General features: G+C 38.0%; 1 protein-coding gene across 2 annotated transcripts in view; it reads right to left on the bottom strand.

Moving 5' to 3' along the window:
• Positions 1 to 4,151: 4,151 nt before the first annotated feature.
• Positions 4,152 to 21,788, bottom strand: part of U2SURP (U2 snRNP associated SURP domain containing) — a 47,039-nt gene continuing 29,402 nt past the window's right edge. For both annotated transcript variants that reach the window (XM_075418013.1, XM_075418014.1), the window contains 8 exons: positions 20,327 to 20,483; positions 19,849 to 19,944; positions 19,197 to 19,263; positions 18,023 to 18,185; positions 9,540 to 9,650; positions 6,930 to 7,048; positions 5,937 to 6,113; positions 4,152 to 4,676 (listed from right to left, as the gene is read on the bottom strand). In XM_075418013.1, coding sequence (XP_075274128.1) covers positions 4,538 to 4,676; positions 5,937 to 6,113; positions 6,930 to 7,048; positions 9,540 to 9,650; positions 18,023 to 18,185; positions 19,197 to 19,263; positions 19,849 to 19,944; positions 20,327 to 20,483 — 1,029 coding nt within the window. In that variant the 3' untranslated portion in view covers positions 4,152 to 4,537. The remainder of the gene's footprint in view (positions 4,677 to 5,936; positions 6,114 to 6,929; positions 7,049 to 9,539; positions 9,651 to 18,022; positions 18,186 to 19,196; positions 19,264 to 19,848; positions 19,945 to 20,326; positions 20,484 to 21,788) is intronic.

Genomic DNA, 21,788 nt, shown 5'->3' with positions numbered 1-21,788 from the left:
GCACCAATTGAAATATCCTTCAGAACTACCTTCACCGTAACGCAGCCAAATACATGTGTCCTCACGTAAGTATTCAGTGTCGACCCACAAGAGCTGAGCAACGTCTCACCCCAAATTCCTCAAGCGGCTATATGACAGTACACAGCAAGCCAGCAATCTAAAACCAGGTACAAAGCTCAGACCGTAACACATCATCTGCAGAAATACAATGCTTTTAATTTTTATTTATTACAAGCATTAACTCCACCAAAAGACTGTAAACGCCTGTGGAGGAAAAAGCTGCACACAAGCTGCCTAAAGCAAAGACACTCAGAAGAGATTTGCCATTTTTGGCCAATCTTGCTTTTCTCATCAGAAGACTCTAGTTTTTAAGTCATGTCACATGAACTCCTTCCAGATGCCTTCCACTTACAGGCACAGGTCAGACAGTGCTATTTTCTTTTCAACATGCCAAGAACATGCCTCAAACCCTGGCTGATCCCCAAGAACCCCCTAAAGATAAATCTCGATTTCCCATTTTAGTGCTCTGTAACTTAGATGTCTCAGATAGTAGCTCACGCCAGATTGGAGGTCTGATGCAATTTTTACAGTTTCAGCTATCAAATTTTCCACAGAATTTTATTAAATAAAACCAGTACAAGTTTGAAAACTATCACAACAGTGGGGATAATCGTAAGTTCATAATTGAAAAAGCACAGCAGTAGTTTTGCATGCAGAAAAACAAAATCAATGCAGTAATCCTGCAACTTCACAGGGTTCACGTCTGTGCAGGCAGAGCTGCTGTATCAGTACAGAAGGTGATTTGTCAACGCAGAAAGCGGGAGCACATGTGGTGTCACCGGGACAGGTGAACCCATGTTAACGATAGTTGCGATTCTAAAAACGTGCTTGGGAAAACAGAATTTGTTAGCCTTGTGCATCAGTGGTTTATTCTTACACTTCAGAACCTCGGCGGGGGAGGCGGGGACAGCACACGGGCAGAGTGCCTAGTGCCCAAATAACAGCCTGACACTGGCCGTCAGAAACCGACTCCTCCTCAAATAGCATTACAGAACCTACATGCAGCTGGTGCGCCCAGCAGTCAAAGGAAGTCACAGAGCTCAAAAAAGGCAATTCAAATATAAACGCTTCTGTAACACTGGTAAGGAAAGATTTTCGTTGTCAGACTCTATGCAACCAAGCAGCTTTTCTCCACCAAGCCAGGGCCCACCTGCTCGGAGTCCAGTTCTTACAGAGACAGAGGGCAGGAGGGGCTCAGAAAACATGGAGATGAACTTGCAACTCCATACCTAGCAGGCCTTTGCATAAATACCTGAATGTCCTACAGAGCGGTGGGTAGGCTCAGCACGATGTACCAGCACCACGGTCTCCAGTACACCCCTGGGAACACACCAGCTACATTCCATTTCTGATGGGATCCCACGCTGAGGTGGGCCCCACCAGCCGCCATTTCAGGCTGCACTGTTTCTCTGCTTTGGACAAACCTAAACACTAAGGCATGACTATTTACCTCTGGTGCCATCCATAAGGCAGGGCAGGAGAGGACAGAGAAGCCCCTTACCCACCCATGCCTCCTTCCCCTCCCAAAGCAAAGGGTCAGGTGCTCACTGGCTGTGGGGTGGTAGAGGACAACGGGCTCTCCTCTTCACCGGCAACCACAAAAAACCACGTGGAAACACTGCATCACGCCTCCTCAGCTCAGAGCTTCTGTCCCGTCCCCCCATGGAGCCATCTCCAGACTACTTTCTGAATCCCAGGATCAATAGTTAAACTACCCCTACCCTACATCGACTGGACGGTTTTCACCATTTCACCCTCCAAAGCTGCAGAAACACAAGTCACGCAGTAATGGCACACTGAGACTATACCTCACTGCTGCAAAAGGACCTAAGAAAAACATATTTCACAGGCAGCCTAATTTTCAGTCCTGAGTATTAATATGCATCTTTAACAAAAGATTTGTTACCAGATGCTGTCTCCCCCACCCTCTTCTTTGCAGAAAAGCCAAGCTATAAACAAAACTATTTATAAAAGAAGGGAAGAATATGAAAAGAGTAAGTAGGATCAAAAGATGCTCTTTTCAAGTGGAGAAATAACAGGCATCCAGTTAAGTATATAGATTCTTCATTGCTCTTAAAAGACAAGGTACAAGACAGCTTTTCTAAAGCCCAGGCTATGAAGGAAAGAACAAGAGGTATGAGAATGGTATTTAAGAGAATAAAGATACTGAGAAAAGGTACTGCATAATAAAGCTGTTACGAAATAAAGTCTAATGGGTGCGCTCCTCTACTACTTGGCTTGAGCCTTTTGTAATCACTGATGAGAATTTTACAAAAGCTGAAATCAAAATTAATTATTGAAAAGTATGGCTAACCTATAATGCTAAGTGATTTTCTGCCCTGAGGGTTTTTAGCTATTAAATGAAATACACAATTGATTCTGCAGACAGAATATTCCTGTGGCAAACTATCTTTAGTCTCACTTCACCCAGAACGGTGCCATTTATCACTCTTCCATTTATAAACAGCTACAAGATAAAAGAGTTAATTGGATCTGAAGTGATCTTCTTCCTGTTGTAAAATTTGGATTCTCCCTGTCCCCAACTATTTCAGTACCTACTTTTTGCTCTACAAGATCTTACCTGCTCTGTGCCAGGTGCGAATACACAGCATTTAAGAAAAAAACAATTGAGTTTCTAATGGTTTAGCTACCAAAACCTGTACACCTAAAGCACCTTATGTTACAGGAAGAAAAATATGAAAAATAAACTCTGCATATTTCTAAAAGATTCTTTATAACGTAATATGAACAGATGTAAGGTGTATTAGTTTCTCATTATTAGTGCATCTATTCAAGACTCATTCTAAGAAAGTCTTTACAGTACACATGCATTCTCCGTATGTTCAGTATTCCAGATCATCTCTCAGTTCTCAGCAGCAAAGAACTCTCCACTTAATTCTCACATTTGCAAAAATCTATGTAATCTTATAACAAAGCCTGCCATCAGGGAAAAAAAAAAAAAAGAAAATATATATATTTTGATTTTTTAGAAAAAATTAAATATTCACATTTTTTAAAGACATTTTAGATCCTGCTTTTGAAAGTGTTGCCTCTTAGGCTATATACATGTACAACATAAGATTTTCCCTGGCACATTCACAAAATTTTTGAAACCAGTAGATTCACAAGTATAATAGCAGGCCATCATCCAGCACTCTCTACCTGTAGTTAAGTACAGCTTTTAGAAACAGTTCACAGGAGGCCAGATCCCTTTGCATGTTACGTTTTTATTACAATCTGCCCACACCTCCAAGTATAAACATTGAACCCTCCCCATTTCTCATCCCTCCACCCACCCACAGAAAGGTTGCATGATCAGAGACCAAGGTAAAGCCATTTAAAGCCACATCAATGCCTAACACACAGAACAGGTTTGGAGAAGGGAAAAGCCTAACCTTAAAAAAAGTTAAACAGCCTACTGATTCCAAAATATTAATAAATAAAATATTAATTAAAAATTTTACGTTTCTCCCATTTTGAAGAATGTCCACAACAGAGGAATAAATTCAATAAAATAATGTAAAAGCTATCCTTTTGGAGTAAAAATCAGTTTTAGAGAACAACAGTGTACTGTAGGTTGCAACTTTTTTACCTATATTTAAGAAAGAAGTCCTACAGCCTCAGGCTTGCTGTCCTTTTCTTGTTCCCCATGCATGCCATAAATATGGCTTGTTATTGATACATCATATACATATATATATATATATGATATACATACCCATACATATGATGCATCTCTGCAGAGGCCCTTTTTTAAAAACAAACAAGAACAATACTCTGGCATCACAAATATTCCCTGCAATTAAAATGGAGAAATAGAAAGCAAAGGTTTACTTGTAATGCTTCTCATGGCAGGTACCAGACTATTCAACTGCTCTTACAGTGAAGTGTCACGGTAGGACAGAAAACCCATCCGCTGGATTCAAAAGGTGCTTTTATCTGGACAGTCAAACTAGCAAAAACAGGAACAGAGCTACCACTGTACTGAAAGATCTAAACACCATAGTTATGTCTGAAATACACAGCACTTCCAAACAAACTATGAATTCCTTTCGAGATCTGTATCACCAGTGGGGCAAGAAAACAACATCTTCATTTTCTGTTCAGATTTTATTTGAAATCTAATTCAAATTGTCAAAGCTACAAAAAGGGGGAACATTTCAGTTATTTCTGCTATGTCACAACATTCTAAAACAAAATATCACTACTGCCAGCAGATCAGTTACACACATTTCTGATGAAACTTCTAAACACAAAATGTTTGTTTTTGGGAAATAGTCACAGGAAGATATTTTGTACAATATAAAACAAAGACAGGTCTACAGATGCCGATACTCATGAGTATACACGTGCATTCACAAAAAAAAGAAACCCATAAAAATCAGGAATGCTTTTTTGTTTTTTAACAGACTGCTCAGGCACAAAAACAAAACCGCATTTCCAGTAAGTGACAGCATCATAAAAAATATTAACATTGTCAGTGTTTGCTTTTCTTTGACTTCTTGTGAGATCTGTGAGGAGAACGGGACTGAGACCTGGATTTTTTCCCTGACTTTTTAGGGGTTCTGGATCGTGATCTTCTTGATCTTTTGGGTGTCCTGGAGCCAGATGGTGACCTGCAAAAAAAAAAAAGTTTTATGTCAAACGCTAATTGATAATACCAACTTTTTCTGCAGTTATTTGGCATGCATTTATTGAGCTAAACAAGGCAGAAAATATTTTTCTCCAGCAAGGGGATGACAGAACAGTATCATGCTTTTGAGAAAAAGGCCATTTTTGCATTGTAAGGTTTTTTAATATATTTTGGGTTTAAGTTCAGTGCTTAGAACCCACGTGAAAAATAACATTAACTCATGTCCTTCTTAAACCAACATAAATTCACAACCTTCCTCATATGCCTCAACCACCTTGCCTCTTGTATTAGTAGCAGCCTATATCCATATAGAGGAGAAGTGAAAAACTATGTTGAATTGTGTTATGCTGAAATATTTTTGATTCTCAAACACGTTCAGCTTGTGATGTAATCCCACAGAAAAAGAATGGACACTGAATAAACTTATTGTCATCTAACCCACACCTAATACATTAATCCGATATAATCTAAATTGAATGACCACCATATTAACTCTAAAAAAAAAAACCAAACCCTCTCAAGTACTTTTCCACTTCTGTTTGAATTCCTAACTTGTAACACAAGCATCTGATTACTTTAAATACATACTACGATTATCACAACAGCATCAAAGGAATTTTCCTCAGCATGTCTGAGGAATCTTATACCAATAAGGTATTCTACACCTCTAAAAGAAGTGGAAGCTGAACGTTCGAGTTTTGAGCTACAAAAACATCAATACAATAATAAAATCTCACCCTAAGTTTAACATTAACTAGAGACAAATATTTGTGTCAGTCTGGAGATTTGACAATACCTACTTCGGAAAAAAAAACCCATAAGAATTATCTAATCTAGACGTGTCTCATTAAAAAACAAACCATGGGAGAGGAGCTTTATGTAAGCAAATCAGTGAAAGACTGCATGCTGTGAGCTACAGAAGATTTGTCCTTTGAAAATAAAAAGCTAATAAGGCAGCAAGGTACTTTGGTTTAAAGCAGTATTTCTCAAAATTGTCAGCAAACCGGTAAACAGGACCACAGAAGTGAACAGTCGAGCTATCGAGGCAGGAGGCTGTATACATTTCGGACACCAAGAGTCCAAAGACTCTTAACCAGGAACATGCAGTATAGTCCACTATGAGAGAACACACTCGTGTATCAAATACGCTCTGCTAAAAAACGCACAAACAAAAGAATCCAACCAAAACACACCTATGTACTTAACTTTCCTACAACCCACAACAGAGAAGATACCAGCTTACCTTTTGGCTTTTTTACTGACATCTCTGGGAGAATCTTTATGTGATGACCGAGAACGTGAACTCTCTTTGTGGGACCGTTCGGAGCGCTCTGAGCGTTCCGATTTTGGCGATGGAGATTTCGCTCGTCTACTGCCACTGCTGCGAGACGGGCTAGGTGAAGCACTGTGTCGTCTTTTCCTTTGTAAAGAAAGCAAATAGTCATGTACATACACGCAGAGACACACAGAGGAGTGAAAACGTGTATTAAGAACACACATTCCTTTCTGCAGGTATTTTCTTTCACCAGTGTAACATTAGAATCTTTTAAGTAATTAAAAAGTAGCAGGCTTTTTACTAAAGAAAAAAAATCAAGTTCAACATGTACACCAGACTTTCTCTGGTTGAAAAAAAAATTCAGGGCTGTGACACATCTTTGTTGATTGCAATGAAAAACATTCCGTCATAGTCTCGCGAAAAGCAAGGCATTTTACCCTATCTACACTTAATAGCATAGAAGAGTTTGGCTACACAAGTATCAGAAGATCGGAGTGTACAATCAGCTACCCTAAAACTAGCTGTTTTGAAGAATCGTCACCATGAGATGAACAAAATTTAAATCATCGCAAATAATTTATGGTATGACTTCAGTACAGTTTTCCGACTAATATACTGCTGCAAATTTACTGCTAAAAGAGCATTAAATCTACCCTGTTTTCAACTAGTCATTATTTTACCATGTTTCCTCAGGGCCTAAATGAACCAAAAGAGGATTTTATTCAAAAGGGTACGTCACTTGGGGCAGGATAAAAATGACAATTCCTTTAAAGGTTTTGAAACATGTTTTAATATCCAAAGTACATTTTGTTGTTGTTGGGTGTTTTGGATTTTTTTCGGGTGGTTTTGTGGTTTTCTTTTGAAGCAAGATGCACGATACAACATAATTCCAAGGCTGCCACTGTATATAAAGATACTAACTGTGAGGTTTTTCTCCCCATCCCCTAAGGAAAGCCGTACCTCTCTTTTCTTGTTGGTGTACATTCCTCCTTTTCCTTCTTATCTTTGGACCTGGAATCACATTTTTCCTTGTCCTTTTTGTCTCTGTCCCGTTCTCTTTCCAACTCTTTTTCTTTTTCCTAAATTATTAGAAGCATTCATTATTTCAGATGAGGTGTGACTAACTATTAAGTAAAGACAATCAAGCTAATCACCAACTGCATAAAAGCACTGAGTACTGAAGGAACACAGCACATCATCTGAGAAGGAACTAATGGTCACACCATACCCACTCTCCAAATTTTTCCTACTGCTTTGTACACAGCAGAAACATTTATTGTAACACAAACACTGACAAAAATATGAAAGATGTCCTCCTATGTGAGAAAGTCTGAGTATCTAATTGGAAATGAACAGTCTTCAACTTTAGAAATTTCAGGGAGACATTACAGCTGTAATAGATTTTCTAAACAAAATTAAACATGAAAGAATACCAGGAACCTCTTTCTACTTAAAACATATGTATTCACCTTCATTCATCCAGATTAAGAATTGAGATAATCTCATAACTACAAGACACTTAAAGACAAAGCAAAAATACAAACAAAATTCTGCAGTAACATCTACTTTGTCTAAAAATCCCACAAATATGGTCCATTTCTATACACAACAGGACCACTTTGAAAGAAAAGATACACCCTGAGCACACCTCGTTTTTCTGTCAAATAGTTAAAAACTTTAATTATACAAAAATAAACCTAAATCATCAGCAAGTCTGAACACAGAGGTCAAGAGAGATGCTTCTTTCAGTACTAGCATAAACTCCTTCTGTGGCAAAAAATCAACAGATATTCCCTGCATACCCCATAAAGAAGACAAAGAAGGGATGGTTTAGCTAAATGAAAGAAAGGGGGGAGGGGAAAAAAAAAGAAAGAACAAGGGAGAGATAATCATACAAGTGCAGGAAATACCAGGACAGCTATACTAACCTAGTCTCACATTGTCTTTACATGGAAGACTTACTAGTACAATTTCAAAGTGCCCCGTATCACTATACCTACTGTTGCAAACTATTGTTAGATTCCACTAAAATCAATGGGCTCTTAAGATGTGCCTAGTTTATCTGATAGCATAACTAATTATTTCATCTTCATAAACAGGAATAAACAGTATTTTAAATAGCTGTAAGTTCCTATTCTCTTAGCAATATACAACACTACCAGCAAAGTTACTCTTGGAAAGCTCATTCTATCGTAACTCAAACAAAAAATGACGCCCAACCACTAAGTTCATGGGAAGTGCAATCAGAACCAATATTACATAATTCTTATACAAACTAACTTTATTATGGCATTAAAGCAAAAGATAAAGTTAGTCCCTTAACAACAGGGTTGTTCTTGTTTTAACGAACACCTGTTATTATTATCACAAAATATTTCTTAGCTAAGTACTACCTTCATCATAGAAAGTGAAAACAGAAAAACAAGATAATTATTTAAAATCTAAAATATTGCAATCTGGTTGAACTAACTCAACACAAGCCACAGACCATCTAACAAAGTTATCAGGAATACAATTTCTGGTTTTTTAAACTACTAAACATTCTGTGTTTACTACACAAATCACTTCTTTCTCCAATTACAGAAAACACTGAGGAAGTGCAAAGTTTTAGGATACAACTACATTTAAAAGAAAAGTTACTTATAAAAATCTGAAGTCTTAACTGCTAACATCAGCCTCCAAGTGTGTAAATCTCCTTCAGGGATCAGCCTTCTTAATTTTTACAAGTCTCTTTCTTCAAGGTACTACGCAGAATTAGTGAATTAGTCAGATGTTGTGCACCAAATAACGCAAAGAACAAGTAACAGACAAACACTTTGTGAAAACTGCCTAATTGTATTTAGCTTCCAAGCAACTGCATGAGTACCTAATTTCATCATTGATCTGTCAAGGCTGTGAAACCAGATTAGAGAAGCAACTGCCACTTACTCTCTCTCACTAAACGCATTGTCCAAACAGGTTATGTGTTCTTTCGTTATGTTTCAAAGATTCAAGATCACATGACAGCACACATATGATGCTAATTTTTAAAGCCACTCTGACTTCATAGTCCACAGAGGATTACTAAAAGTGGTAACAGTACAGAATTATTCACTTTTGGGTGACAATATGAGCTGTAATTACCCAGGAAATCTTAGACACTGGAGAATCAGAAGCACATATGCTGCTTAATACTATTCTTTCTCTTCCTTTAGAATCCTTTAACACAACGGATCAATTACTAAAAGCAAAATGCAAAGTCTGACAGAACATCTTCAGTTGACAGCTCTCCCCTTCCTTTCCCACACCTAACAGTTTACTTTATGTAATAGATCCAGAAGTGACCGCTTTAAGGTTTCAATACATTCTAATGACACCCATCTGTACAGTGTGAAATACTACATTATTTTGATTAAAAAGACAGATTATATCTACTCTGCAGAAAGCACTTGGATTTAGACATGCAGTTTGACATTACAGTAGAATTTTAATGAGAACCATGTGTTGTTATACTTAATGCCACCTTACATTTGATAAACTCAATAAAAGCCTATCACAGAATCAGAGCCAAACATAAAGAACATTTCTTACCCTCTGGAGCAGCTTGTCTCTATAGTGTTCAACCTGTTCCTGAAAACTCTGGCCTGGTTTCTTGGGTCTTTTCCCAGACTCTAACTCATCCTGAAACTTCATCACCTTAAGCTGTGAAAATAATACTGACCATTAGGTTATTGGGCTTATTATTATCCAGTTAGGCAGGTGGCTGAAAATGAAATTTCGATGATTTATAATCTGTTCTTAGTTCTTTCTATACAAGTTTGTGCACAAGAAGATACTGGCTTTATTTAAACTGGATCAAAGCAACAAAACCGCATACTCGCCTGCAGGCACTTGCAGTTGTTTACAGACATGTCAAGAACTAAAAAAAACAGGGATTTTTTCTGTTATTCTACTAAATTCTGTTCCCATCATTAGAACCTTTATATTTCTTAGATCATTATCTGTTTTTTTTTCTTTCAAAATCAGATAATTTACTGCAGGCATCTTAATATACTGTTTCAACTTCTCTTGTCTACTCCAAAGTTTTCCTTCAGAAATTGCTTTTTTTCCATTTAACCCTAAATATTAAAATCAAGCAACTGATATAATCAGGACATAAAACAAATGCATCTCCTCTTCAGGGCTGTTTGTACAGAGTGGTTGATTTGAAAGAAGTAATTTTTGCTAACATAATACTCTTCCATGTGCTATCAAGCTTGGCAACAAAACTCAGTTCACTAGTGGTGCTAAATTATTTACTAAATACTAACTTTTACTAAATTTACTGCAATAATATCCCAAACCAAGTCACAAAAGTTAAGCAAAGGTCAGAATTTTTCTATGTGGATTTTTTTCTGTTGTTCTGGATACACTAAAACCTTTCTCCAAGTTGATTCACGTCATAAAACTTCAGTCATATCTCTCATTTGTCAATTCTTTACTCTCACTGTCATGGCGTTTTACAGACAACCCTTCCATTTTTTGGATGAAGAGATGTCTCTTTTTTGGAGAGGTGGGGAGGAGCTTGGTAATGTCATGTATTTGTCAGCCCTCTTCCAAATGTTTATGCTGTGACCTTCCTGTATTTCCTGTTTCAATACCGGCCTGCACAGTCAATATGTAAGTGGATTTTTCTAGTGCTTGAGATATCATTTTTAGCGAACACACAAAATATTTTTCTCTTTAGAAATATTTAACTCTTCCACACTGAAAACACACAAAGGTAAGGACTTTGCAACTGTGTCTATTTTCATTATCTGAAAGGATTCTTATTCTCCAGGTCCTCAATTCCCTAACACCAAGTAGGCACAAAATTAAACCCTAAGGGTTTTTCCCTCCCTCTCAAAAGCAGCAGGCCAGACTGGATATGAAGATACCACATATTCTCATCAGCCCCTCCAATCCCCGACGGAGCAGAAAGGAAAGGTATCACAAAAACAAACTAATCACAAGAACAAATAGGTTAAGAAATATAAAACCCAGGTAAGGATAGCACTACTTTGGAACAGGTTCCTTATGCCAACAACACATTTTTCATTTTAGTCTCAAAGATGATGGAGCAACTCGGGGCAGGAGGGAGCACTGCTATCTTGTACCACAGTAAATTTCTGACAAATGTGCTGCTTACCTCCCTTCTTTATGCTCTACCTATGGTTGAGCATTTTTCGTTTTTGCTTACAATTCAGCCAGCTAGTGAGCAGCCAATGGAAAACTGACATCGTCATTTGTCACGTACCACTCCAACTTCCATAGCGACATTTTTTCTTCTCCCTCCCTTCCAATGTAGAAGTTGCAAAAACAGGAATACCTCTTGGAACCATATATTCAGTGTCACCTTGTACCAGCTGCCCTGGTAACAAATCAAGATTGCATTCTCTACCATCACGGGAACTCCAAGGCCATTAGGTGCTTAGCACATTCAGTGCCAAACAGCAGGAGTACAGAGGAAGTTTAGCTGATCCAGAAGGCCTCTTGGGCTGTCAGGTATGAACATGCCCCTAAGACTTCTACTTTGTTTTCCCAACTAAATCACCTACACAATTTTAAAACAAACAAATACAAATCACAAAACAAAAACCCTTCCTTATAAGATTTTATTTCTTTACATTATTAGCCAAAGCTGTGACACTATATCTGTTTAACCGTATTTCGAAAGCAAAGAAGCATAAGCCTATATCCCAAAGTGACCTGAAACAAAGGAAAACTAGGAATCTGACCAATAGGCTTTACTGGAGTTAATAAGCTAATCTGGATGCAAAGAAATGTTGAACTTCTAGCAGCCTATCTTACATGCATGTCACACAACCCACTGCTGGCATGAAATTTAAAATGCCAAGAGGAACTATTTGCATGTAACTTTTCCAGTAACTGTGGGTGGGTGGGGGGAGGTGGTCATTAGCAGGTGCCTGGAGGAAGAGAGGAAAAATAGGAAAAGCCTATACGATAACCACTGACTCAATACACCCCTGAACTCCCACTGTGTTAAGACTGTATGGTTTCCCGAGACAACTGTGGTCTTTTACAGACCAATCATCAATGGATCCCTGTTCCACATACTTTTATCTCCCTTTGAACCCACGTAAACTGACTCCTTTTAGAAAGATGCTGTGGGTAGATGAAATCAGCTCTAGTACGTGCCCTGGAAAAGGAGACTAAGTGTTACAAAATGCTGAAATGATATCAACTGCTCGCTACAGGAAGATCATTCTCTTCCACCTTCCTTCTCTACTCCTGCACTCCAAAGGGTTCCTCCTCCACCCTGCCCTTTCACCAGCTGTGGTGCTTGGCTGAGCCTTCCATAAGCCAGACCAATTCACTAATCCAGCAGAATCCCACCCCTCACCTTCAATGTTTTTTTCCCCTGCATTAGTGAGATGTATTGGCTCAGGGAAAGAATGAGCAAGTGCCAGAGCTCGCAGGTAGGACCAGGATATTCCCTTTCAGCAGAGGTGAGCAGTTAGATCAGATCAGCTCATCCTACATCTTCATGGATAGCAGCTTTTGCTACTTGGTCTAATGCATCACCACCATAACTATGTTTTAAAAGAAAAGGAATTAACTTAGGTCCCTAAGTCCAGAAAAGAAATCTCTAAAGAATTCTACCACTCAAAATTACTACATAAACTTACACGTTTGGTTGTCTCCCTTCATTACGTCACTATTTATAGCATATTGGCTGTCTCTTCATGTAGAGTATACGATGCTTATATTCCTATCATACAGTTCCAGACACCCCCCCAGGAGAAAGAGATACTTAAAACTTACGCTTAAATCTGCTTAAGCATTTAACAGATGGATTTTGTAAGCATTCCACTCCATAAACTTGCATTTAGAAAGAACTAATATATTCCCATTGAATTGGTTATTCTTTAACTATTCCTGCCCAACAGACAAGAACCATTAAGCCTGTTCATCCTTAAAAGCAGATACATTGACTTTATCTAGACCATCTCTGAAGTCAGTAATACGCATGGTAATATGCAAGGGGAAAATTTTTCAAAACCCTATGCCAAAACTTTGCAATACTAATTTCTTAGACACAGCAGTCTCCCACAGCAGAAACAGTTTCAGGGTTTTCAGAGACTACAGGGCAGAAGTGTCAAATAACCTTGCATCTCCTGCGAGAAATCTCTACTAAATGTTCCAATGCAGGGATTGTATTTCTCGCTAATCAGGAGGAGGTTATCTCTCATCAGTTCAAGCCAAACAGCTCCACAACATGCCTCTTGTCTACTGGTTCTCATTTTGAAATTTTTCCCCTCTCCCTCAAACTCATTTGAGTTTCATCTCTCCTCTCATTTGAGGACAGTTTAAAAGACTCAGCCTTTCCTAGAAGTTGAGGCCTTGATTACAGACTAACCAGTAAGCTAGCAAGTTACACAATAGGGTAGCATCTTGTGTTTTGGTTTGGCCTGTATAAGTGCCAGGTGCCCACCAAAACCACTCTATCGCTCCCCCTCCTCAGCTGGACAGGGGAGAGGAAATGTGATGAAAGGCTCAAGGGTCGAGGTAAGGACAGGGAGAGATCACTCGCCAATTACTGCCATGGACAAAACAGACTGAACTTCGGGAGAAAAGGGACTTTAATTTATCACCAATCAAGTCACAGTAGGATAGTGAGAAATAAAATCAGATCTTAACGCACCTTCCCCGTCTTAAATATGTTATCACAGAGGTGCTACCAATGCTGCTGATTGGCTTGGCCTTGGCCAGCGGTGGGTCCGTCTCAGAGCTGGCTGGCACTGGCTCTGTCAGACATGGGGGAATTTTCTCACAGCTTCTCACAGAAACCGCCGTTATAGCCCCCCCGCTACCAAAACCTTGCCATGCAAACCCGTAACATCTTGCTACCACGGTTCAGCGAAACCACAGACTGATGCAAACTGAAGCTCTGCCCACAGCTTTTTGCATTTTGACACAAACTGGTGTGCTGTGGGTAGCCTCGCTTGCTTAAAATGAATCTATTTTCAAAAGCTGTTCTTGGTTTTCTAATCTTCTGCTGATACCGAGTCCACACACAGTGGTCTTCAAGTGGAAAAAAGAGCTTTTCCACAAGAGATTATTCCACAGTTACACAGCCTCAGAACTTCAGTGGCCAGGTTCAAACATCACTTATTCGAGGTAACTTAGCCGCATACTACACACCACGATTAACTAGGAAGTTAATCACCAGATGCTTGATGAAAGATAAGAATTTCTGCTTGATATACCACTGCACTGAAATCTAGATTAATTACAGACAGGCTAGATGTCCAAGCACACCAAAGTGTTTTGTTGCAGCCATTGTTGGGGTGAGTCTGTTTTGAGGAAAAACAAGTCCTAGACTTTACTAGAAGCTGAGCAAAATATTTCTTTGAAAGCTTGAGTTTTCCAGCAAGTCTATGGGCAGTGGAATTTCTGCAGCTACAATATTATCAACAACAGATGACAGCAATCCTGATGTATGCATGTGAAACACCTCTTCAGCCGTAACAGACCTCTGGCAGGCTCAATCACGCTCACAGAACGCCACATGTCTTGGAGCCAAGCAATTCCTCACATTTGTCTTTGTGTAAAACAGAAGTAGATTCAAATATTTAAAATAGGCCAGAATCTGCTAAATTAAGATAGACATTATCTTCTAAGGAACAACTGCTACAAACAGCAAAACTATTGGTCAAGCAAGGGTAAATCTGTCTCATCTGTTATTATTAAGCCACAATCAGTAAGATATTTCATGGGATATCTTTTTGCCATTTCGCAGTGGCCTCAAATGAGCCAGGTATGGAAACCTCCGCAAACTGTAAAGGCCAAAGGGGTATATTGTGCTACTGATGACTTCAAGCCTTCAGAGAGCCCCTATGACTACGAACAAATACACAAAAGTGAGTATTCTGTATACTGAGCACCATAATCCAGCGAAAGAAAGAAAGCAAACTGGATGTTTCTTGACAAAGGTATACAGGGCCTTGAAGTCCAGCACACTTTGGATACAATCCACTCTTGTGGACTATGCTTAACCTCTTCTCATCTTGTGCTCTAGTCATTCTCTGTTGGAGACTGAATACTACATTAAAGAAACTCTGACCTTGTCTGGTACAGCAACTTCTTATCAAGAAAGCAAGGAGAGTAGCCTCCTTTCCTTTGTGAGAAAACTTCTTTGGCTCTTAGTAGAAAAATAAATTGCACCTCAAGCACCATGGCACATGGTGGGGGGGGGGGGCGAGCAATAATCTCTGCTTACACACCGCGCAGGGGGGTACTGACAGAGGACAGTCTAACAAAATCCAGCCCTGCATCTCCTGGAGCTCAGTGGTACGTAGCAGAAAAGCTGCACAGCAAGACTGAAGACCATTCGTCTTCTACTTTTGATTAAGCAATCAAACACTGCTTGGAGGTCATAGGTGGCTAACACAAAGGTGAGTAAAAGCACCTACTAAAGAGGACAAATCTCCTGTTTGGCCCTTTGGGAAGCACCAATATGTCTGGATTTGTGAAGAGCCTGTCTCCTACTGCAGATAAAGCCTGCACTGTGCTTTTTCAGGATAGGATTATAAAATCTTGCGCAGCAAGATGGAGACAGAAGTAAAGTACCTTAGACAAAGGTCCAAGGAGGACAATGCTGATTCATTTTGTGAGTGTTTGTACGCTCTGAGGAAACAAGCTTAACTAACAGTTTAAGCAATCTAAAATTCCCATTTTTCTAACACTTCACAGTACTGATGTGTCTCTTACACCTTTCTTTTATATGTCCCTGGAGCAGCAAAAGAGACAGACACACATGCACAGCACCGTAAAGACCATTCATGAAATCTGAGTTGTACTGTAAAGCAAAAAGTACCCATCCTTCCACACTTAGAAAAAACAGTGAAGAAATCACTGTTCTTCAGTGTTACAAAAAAGCCTCTGCTGTTGCTAACTTCTGGAAAGAAATCACACTTCAGCAAGTTGAACAGGGATATGGGGGTAGGCAAACAAAGGGTTAATAATTCGCCCTCTCTGATGGCACAGGTCTGATGGCTGTGGCCAAGATTTGTTTCTTACTGCACCTGCCCCTCCCAGCTGACAAACTTCAATTACTAACTGTGCCCAGAGAAAGAATTGTTGTTCGCATTCATGAATTTCCAAAAAATGCATGGAAAAAATGTGTTTCAGCCTCCCTGGTAGTCACTCTGTAAACTGCTAGAGAATCAGACTTTGCCTTTTTTTTTTCCAAAGATTTTACACAATATTTTTAATAGTGTATATTAGATGGCATAATTGCTAAAGCTAGTAACTGGGGTTTTCTTCCTCAGTTCTTCCCGTCAGATTTAATAATAAATGTGTTCTTTGGCAGGGACTGAGTAGATACTAAGAAGAAACTTTGAGCGTGAATGCTTTAAAGTAGTACAGGAGTACTTTCCTGTCAATGACAAACTTGAGGAGAAATTTTAAGTCCTTCTACATAGTGTCTGAAATGTTCTGAAAATGAAAAAAAATTACAATCCTTTTCTGGCAGTTCCAAAAGTCTGACAAAGAGATGCCAATTTACCACAAAGAATGAAGATGGCAACATGCCATCAAATTGTAAATTGAAAGTCTCAAATATTTACCACCTAAAACTGTTACAGACAGAATACATTGACTAAAGAACTTACAACATTTGTGCAGTGTATGTAAAATTGACAATGGCTGAAGTAAATCACTTCCCAATTTGCATCCACAACTGCCAGGATTAACATCTATAAAACAGCTACTCAGTCTGAAAGGAGCCCTTTCCATAACCGCTACAATCATCATTACAGCAAAATGAAAACTAGTTTCACTTGTGCTTTGGTAAGTCTAACATCATATGTTTTCTACAGAACTACTGCCACCATGCGTCAACTCAGACATAAATCCCATTTAGCTTTTCTCAAATTCAGAATCTACTCACTTCAAATGGCTATGCCTCATGAACTTTCAAACTGCTACGCAAAGCAAGAGGTTTCTAAGTGCTTAGCTATAGTCCATCAATTTTAATAATCTCAATTATTAAATAGAAGCATATTTGCAAGAAACAACAGTTGTGACATTTTAAAATATTATTACTTGTACATCGTAAAACAACATTATGGGGCTTTGCTAATGTCTGATTTTAGCTAACTAGTACATTACTGCAAAAATAGGTAGGCAGCCATAATCCCACCTTCAAAGCATTACCCAGATTATAACCTGTCACTTGGACATGCTACAACTGCAATAAGTAGTTTGGTAGCTTCTTAATATCATTTTAATGCACGGAACAGAAGGTACAAGAATTTCAGTATTCAGTGTATCATGGGTTTTAATACTGAATACAAGGTGGCAAGTAGCATGCAATTTTATACCTGTTTTTGCACAGCACTGTATGACAGAAAGGCTTCACTGGTAGACAAAGCTCATGCTAAATTTAAGTTCTAGTTACCTTCTCAGTCAACCACAAGCTTAGAAGCCAGCATGAAGACTTAAGAATCTGTGCTCATCAACCTTAACACCTATACTAACAACTATGCTTGGAGAAAAGATAAAAGAACGAGTAAGCCCTATAAGCTGCATGTCTTCAATTAAAATGCCCCATTTCCAGGACCACCTGGTTTAGTTGCGTCTACTTTATTTGATGGCTGACACAGTGAAAAGAGCAACTTTTAAATGCAATAAAAGACAGACACTTCAAGGCAAGAGACAGAGAGAACAAGAAAGGCATAGGACTAAGGCCACACCCAAAAGTCACTCCCATTTGCCAAGAGGCAGAAAGTGTAGAGGAAGCCTAGCAATCCAAGGCTATCAGTGGTACTGAAAAAGAAGAGTAATTCTCAACATGCAATATCCCCTTACTCAATTTTTCATTTTTTCCTGCATCATTCTGAAAGCAAAAACAAGGCAAGACAAGGCTGTAAACAAACATATCTTTATAAAAACACACTGGATGAAGAAATCCCACTATATAATAAGACTACAATTAATTCAGTAAATATAACTCCCTATTATATGTTGAGAACTCGGGGCGGGGGGATTGGAAAAATACAGATGGGTGGCACAAAACGCCACATGCTAACCTCTATCTCTCGGAGTTTGGCACGTTTTTCTTCACTCATTTCTGAATATTTGACTGATGACTTGGACTCGGGCATTTCTTCTTTAATAGGATTGGAATACATGTGTTGCTCTTCTGACTTAGAACTCTGAGTGTCTTCCTCATCTTCACTTTCTTCTTCTTGACTTTACAGAAAACAAAGAATTAACCGATACGTATATATTTAAGAAAATTATGTGTTCCAAAATTTACCATCTCTCCTACTTAGTTTCTATGATCAGTTGCTAGTTTTGAAATCTGTTAAGTAAGATTATGTTCTGTAAAAGTCTGCAGCTACAAAACAGACTCCACCTGGGAGACAGGTATCTTACCATTTTCATTTAATTAAATCATTAGTTTTTATTACTCAGATAATTTACACCTTTCATATAAACAGAGTGCAGAAGAATTCTTGAAATTTACAATCACCAAATCCATATCTAAGTCAGCTACAAAACAAGTCCACTGTCTCAATAAAATCTCTTTAAGTGCTGTACTCATGCTTTATAGATAAAGTAAGTTTTATAGAACAAAATTTACTACACTTTCGCTTTTTGGAGACAAACCTGAGACACGACAGACATTCACAATTACATTCCCAGACTGGCCACAAGAGTGCTGCAGTACTACATGCAATGCAGTGAGATATTTAAAGTATTACTAATAGATTCTCTCAACTGCCTGAAGAACAAGATAAAAGAATGCTCAAAAACAACAGATGGCATGGAGTCTATTAGCATCCAGAGAGACACATTCATCAGAACATTATTCACTGTGTTTGTCTCAAAAGCAAAAGGCAGAGGTTTAGATACATTCATACACATCTGACACCAAGATTTCCAAACTGTAAAATACTACTAACTTAGCTCTTACTATTTGACATTATCAAATCAGCACCAATTTAAAGATTACAGTTAAATTACACCTTTCAGTAGCATTGTTATCATGTTGGAAAACAATTATGGGGGTTGAAAGCATGCTGCACCGAAATCCTCATGTTTCTTCACTTTATTATCCTTCTTTCAAAATTTCATTTTTATTCTGCTGTTAAAAGACACACATACATATATATATCCATATCTATCTTACAGGGAGTTCCACTCAACCTCACAGGCAGAAAATTAATATGTTTTAATCAGAATGAAAAAAGTATTTACTTTTGAATTTCTTCCTCCTCAGATTCTTCATGTTGGTCAAAAAGTTCCCACTTCGAAGTAGTAACGGCTGGAAGAGACAGTAAGATAATTTCAACAACAGAAAGAGCTATCACTTACTCCGAAAATTAATATTTGTAGATATAATAAAAATTACAATGTGATAAAAATTTACCAGAATCTATCACTTAATACAGACTATTTTATATAAACACTCAAAACTGCATGTTATCGGAGTATTTACTATTTACAGAGCTATTTATTTACATTGCGTATCATGTTTCAGTAAATCCTTCAAAAGCAGCCAAGTATTTGTCAGTCTGTAAAATCTTCTCTTCCAAACAAATATTTAGAAAGACTGCCAACTGCATACCTAGATTTTTTTTCAATATTTATTCTTAATGAACTGGAAATTATTTTTAAAGATTGGCAGGTTATTGAAGTAGAATAACAAAACCAGAATACACTACTATATTCACTGAAGTTATAACCAGAAAAAGAAGTTACAATTGAAAATCCTACTGTATTACTACAGAAATCATATTAGCACTTTTAAACAGATAAGCTGAAAATAATCATGAAATAGGTAAGTGACATTAAGCTTTCAGTTTACTTAGGGAAGTGTTTTAGTTTAGTATATACTTTGAAAACAAACCTTGAGCTTCCAGTTCTGATTCATCCACCGCTTCCCACTTTGAAGGGGCAACTTTAAATATAGGCTCATTCTTTTTTGAGTCTTCAGCCGCATCCACTGTTGGAGAAAAGAGATGCAGAAAAATGATTTCCAAAGCTCTTCAAAAGTTCAAATGGAAAAATCCTAATATTACAATCAGATTTCAATACTGGAGCATATGATACCATTATTATTTGCAAAGAAAAGAAATTAGGATTTGGAACCTGATGTGCATAACATCAGTAGACACCTACTGTGTCTCTGAAGCAATTACAATCTAAAAGCTGTTTTTAAACTAATACTTCCTAGAACAAATTAAAATTAATCAATTCAGCGTTTTACAAACCTACATGCCACATTAATTCTTGGCTGTACATATAAAAACTACTCGTGGGGAAAAAAAAAAAAAAAATCAAAAATTGAAGATTCAAATTGAAAGTAAAGTTGAAACATTTCGTACAAGGAACTCCATCAAGATCATCGTCCAGCGATTTAATTGGGACTCCATCCAGATCATCAATAGGAGCAGCATCAATAGGAATTCCATCCACATCCTCTAGTGGAGCACCATCAAGCTCTTCCTCAATGGGAGCACCATCAAGATCATCTGGTACTTCCTGAAAGCAAATAACAACTCGTTATTTCAAGAACAAATCTACATCACTTTTCTTTACTTTTCCAATTACTGATTATTTCTTTAAAAAAGGAGTAGCTTTAAAAACACCTGAAACCCAAAACCTCAACTTTAACAATTTTTGCTACCATATACACCTGCTTATTGCAGAGGAAAAATATGACAATATCCTCCTATAAAAAAATTATAAGCAAGAACTTGGAATTTGTTCACGATGTACTGGAAGCTTTGCAATGCCTATATACAAAAGAAGAGACATTAAGCAGAGGTTTAGCTCAAAATACGCCAATTAGTCAGATCAATTATACTTACTACATATGAAAGACTCCCCGAGAACCACTAATCTGAACAACTGACAGAAATGAACTATTCAGCAGGAATGCAAACTTAAGGAACACACCTGAATGATAAAATACACCTACATATTCTAACTTGTTAGGTACAGGCACTGTCCTTCATATGTGCACACTCACCCAACCCTACTGCTAAGGGAAATAAACTAATCTTCCAATTATACCGTAGGTCTCCCTCCTGCTGTTCTGAAAGGCAGATTTCCACAGAGTTACAAAATGAACTTAACCCAAACATACATCCATTTAATAGTGTCCACTCTCTCGATTCTCTTAAATAATATTTATACATAACTGTAAACAGATAAGTACACATTCACTCAGTCCTAACAGTATTCCAGAAATTTTAAGCCTAGAGCTCCAAAATACCGAATAATAATTTATACTATGTATGCAATAACTAAAACTCGCTTCATAGCCTGTTTAAAATAACCTCTATCAAACAAAAACAAAAGAAAAAAAAAACCCAGAGAGATAAATGCTGTAGCGTAACTACAAAGTTAGCAATTACTGCTCTAACACAACACAGCAAAGGTCAAAGTAGAGCATCACCAGTGTACATGATCTATCACAACCTTCCCCTCAAACTAACAAAGCTCAGATGGCTCTCTTACATCCAAGTGCGACGCTCACACAAAAACAAAGTGCATGATTCAGGTAGCGAGGTGGCTGGCTATTTAGAACTCTCAGAAATTAAAATTAGTGCCTGAAATTCTAACTCAAAAATTCACAGACAGATACTAGAGTATTTCCAATACAAAGGAAATACCTGCACTAGTCTTTGTTCTGAAATGGTTTCACAACATAACTCCATCACAGCACCTAATCTACAAGCAACAAATGCATAAACAGATTGAACAGTATTTGCATCTGAAAGTATCTGTTACATCTGTATTTAATAGCAAGGATTCAGAGGAAAAAAAAAGAGGTTTATTCAC

Source organism: Opisthocomus hoazin, chromosome 4 (genome assembly GCF_030867145.1).
Source record: "Opisthocomus hoazin isolate bOpiHoa1 chromosome 4, bOpiHoa1.hap1, whole genome shotgun sequence".
Lineage (NCBI taxonomy): Eukaryota > Metazoa > Chordata > Aves > Opisthocomiformes > Opisthocomidae > Opisthocomus > Opisthocomus hoazin.
The sequence above is the reverse complement of the archived record's forward strand: the minus strand, read 5'-3'. Positions and strand labels throughout refer to the sequence as shown.